The sequence below is a fragment of the Terrapene carolina genome, unplaced genomic scaffold (genome assembly GCF_002925995.2).
Source record: "Terrapene carolina triunguis isolate 2854851 unplaced genomic scaffold, T_m_triunguis-2.0 Scaffold243, whole genome shotgun sequence".
Classification (NCBI taxonomy): domain Eukaryota; kingdom Metazoa; phylum Chordata; order Testudines; family Emydidae; genus Terrapene; species Terrapene triunguis.
In genome coordinates, this window is record NW_020664594.1 from 290,810 (window position 1) to 293,523 (window position 2,714).

General features: G+C 62.2%; 1 protein-coding gene across 1 annotated transcript in view; it reads right to left on the reverse strand.

Annotated features, from left to right (window-relative positions):
* Nucleotides 1–1,297: 1,297 nt before the first annotated feature.
* SLC4A3 (solute carrier family 4 member 3) overlaps nucleotides 1,298–2,714 on the reverse strand; it is a 51,609-nt gene continuing 50,192 nt past the window's right edge. The window contains exons 17-18 of the mRNA XM_029912784.1: nucleotides 2,265–2,438; nucleotides 1,298–1,446 (exon numbers count right to left, since the gene is read on the reverse strand). Of these exons, the coding sequence (XP_029768644.1) occupies nucleotides 1,369–1,446; nucleotides 2,265–2,438 (252 nt within the window). The 3' untranslated portion in view covers nucleotides 1,298–1,368. The remainder of the gene's footprint in view (nucleotides 1,447–2,264; nucleotides 2,439–2,714) is intronic.

The window sequence follows — 2,714 nt, forward strand, 5'->3', positions numbered from 1 at the left end:
AGACACTGTGGGTGACCCAGGTATGGGGATAGGAGAGGTGGGGAGCCACAGCAACCCAGTCACCAGGGCCTGGGTGGCCCAGTCACTGTGGTGGAGGCTGTGTGTCCTGGTGACCCCAAACACCCGTGCTGTGGATGCCTGCTGCTGGGAGACAAGGTGGGGGAGGGAACATCTTTTACTGGACCTGTTCCTGGTGGTGAGAAAGGTGCTTTCAGACTGCAGAAGACCTCGGTGTAAGCGCCAAAGCTGCTCGCTCACCAGCTGAAGTTGGTCCAATAAAAGTTCCCTCCCGCACCTCGTGTCTCTAATATCCTGGGACTGACATGGCTACAACCCGCCGCATGCTCCATGGGAGACACTTTCTCTGGAAGCCCTCTCAGCCCTGCCTGCTCTAGGAGGCCCCTCCTGCTGCTCCTTCCCCTGCAGACATCACAATCCTTAACACTGACATCATAGCTGGTTACCGTGGGAATGCCCATGACCTCAGACCCCTCCACCCCAGAAATACAACTTGGAGCGATCAGCAGGGACGGCAGGCACCAGGGAATGGACTCAGACAGGCAGGGGGATGGGATTTGAACTCCTTGAGGCCCTGCCTGTCCACAGGGAAACTGCCTGCTGTTGGGACACAGGTGCATGGGCCAGTAGCACAGAGAGCCTGGGGCAGATTGGACACAGGCTCCTGAGTTCCCATCATCCTGGCCGTGCTGCAGCCCAGGATGGCACAGGAGCGCTGTGAGCAAACCAGGCAGGGCAGTCTGAGATGCGAAGCAGCCCGTGGCAGGGAGTCGTGCAAGGAGCCCACTTGTGTGCCCGCTAAGGGTGCTGGGCAGCCCAGCTGGGGGCGGCAGAGCAGGCAACTCTTGGAGTCTTGCCCTGCGCAGGCAGAGTCCGGCCGGGCACTGTGACTGGGGCTCTGTGCGGGGCCCATGCCTGCCTCAGGCTCAGTGGAACGTGGAGCTTGGGCTGGCATTTGGAGGAGCCGGAGCTCTGTGGTGAGTGGACAGGTGGTGGCTCCCAGCTGCATGGCCCCCCTTTGCTAACCCACATACCAGTGCAACCCCCAGTCTCCAGTAAGGGAGACCCATGACCCGAGGCAGCGCAGGCCCCTACAGAGCCTCTGGATGCGAGAAGCGTCTCCCGCTGGGTACAGGTGGAGACAGACTCACACTTCCACAGAGTGGATGAGAGGTGGGGTCAGGGACGGCCCTGCCCACCTCCCTCCAGGGTTTCGACACAGCTGCTCTTTGGTCCAGACAGGAAAACATCTGACGTGTAGTGAGTTCAAAGCCATTCTGATTGGGCCTTAGCCAGGGAGAACGCGTGGGAACGAGCAGCTTTCCACAGGGTGGGGGGCGGAGCAGCCGCTCACACAGGCATGTGCATCTCGTTGTACTCGTCCCGGCCGTCCTCGTCAAAGTTCGGCTCCGCGTCCTCCGAGTCCAGCTGTGGGCAGAGACAGAAGCTGGGCAGTGACCAGCGCAGGGCTCCTGGTGGCCGTCCCGCCAATCTCAGACACCAGCCCAGGGACCGGAGCCAGGGCCCTCACCCACCCCGCTGGGGGGATGTTGGTATCGAGCGCTTTGCCCATTATGTCGCAGGGTGCTCACATTGTCTCCTTCCCCCTCCCGCGTGACCCAGTCCTCCCTCCCCACTCCCTGGCTTGGTGTCCTTCCCCTGGACATTCCCCTTCCCCTGGTGGCTCCTCTGCTAGGTAGCAACAGCCCCTAGGAAAGGCTGTGAAGCTCCTCCACGCCTCCAGCTGCTGACGCAGGCTCGTCTCTGTGAGGACCCTGGACCCCACCCACAGAAGATGGAAAGAGGCCCCAGCCCCTGGGCTCTCGGTCTGGAGACCTCTGTGTTTGACAATAGCAATGTCCGGGGAACTGGGCATGTTGGCTGGGCTGTCCCAGCCGTTGCCAGGGAAGGGACGGCCAGATAGCTCCAGACCAACCTCACCAGATCCGGCAGCCCTGACCGTGGAGAGAGAGATGGAGCAGGGAGTCCCCGTTCCAGGCTTCTGCTTGGCATCTGTGCCCTTCCCACACTACAGGCTGTGAGCTCATTGGGGCAGGATCCCCTGGCTCTGTTGGAAAGTGCTGGGCCTGGCCTAGGCACTACTGCGGATAAATCACCACCCACAAGAAGCTGGAGAAAGCTCCCGGCCCCTCTGAGCAGGCAGTGCCCCACATGCCAGCTGCCTGAGCGAACTGAAGACGGCCCTGCCCCGGGGAGATGGATGCGGGTCACACACAGCTGCTTACGGCTTTGAGCTCCCGGTCCTGAAAGAAGCGGGGCAGCAGGAAGCGTCGTAAGGGCACCGTCATAATCAGGACAAAGGGGAAAGCTAACGAGGCCACTGTTGACTTCACCACCCAGAGCACCACGATGCAGGCCAGCTGAATGCAGGTGAAGAGGTTCATTCTCCAGGTCTTCACCTGGGGACACAAGTCCAGCCTAGCAATGCACCATCCCTCAGGGAGATAAGCCACCTCCCCCTCCCACCTGAGCGTCACGACGACCTCCCAGCCCCAGCGCCCCGTCTACAGCACGGCCCCACTGAACGCTCGGCCCCTCCAGCCCGTGAGTCACCCCTTCCTCCCAGCCCCGGCAGCCCGTCTACAGCACGGCCCCACTGAACGCTCGGCCCCCCATCCACCCAGCCCTGGCGCCCCGTCTACAGCACGGCCCCACTGAACGCTTGGCCCCTCCAG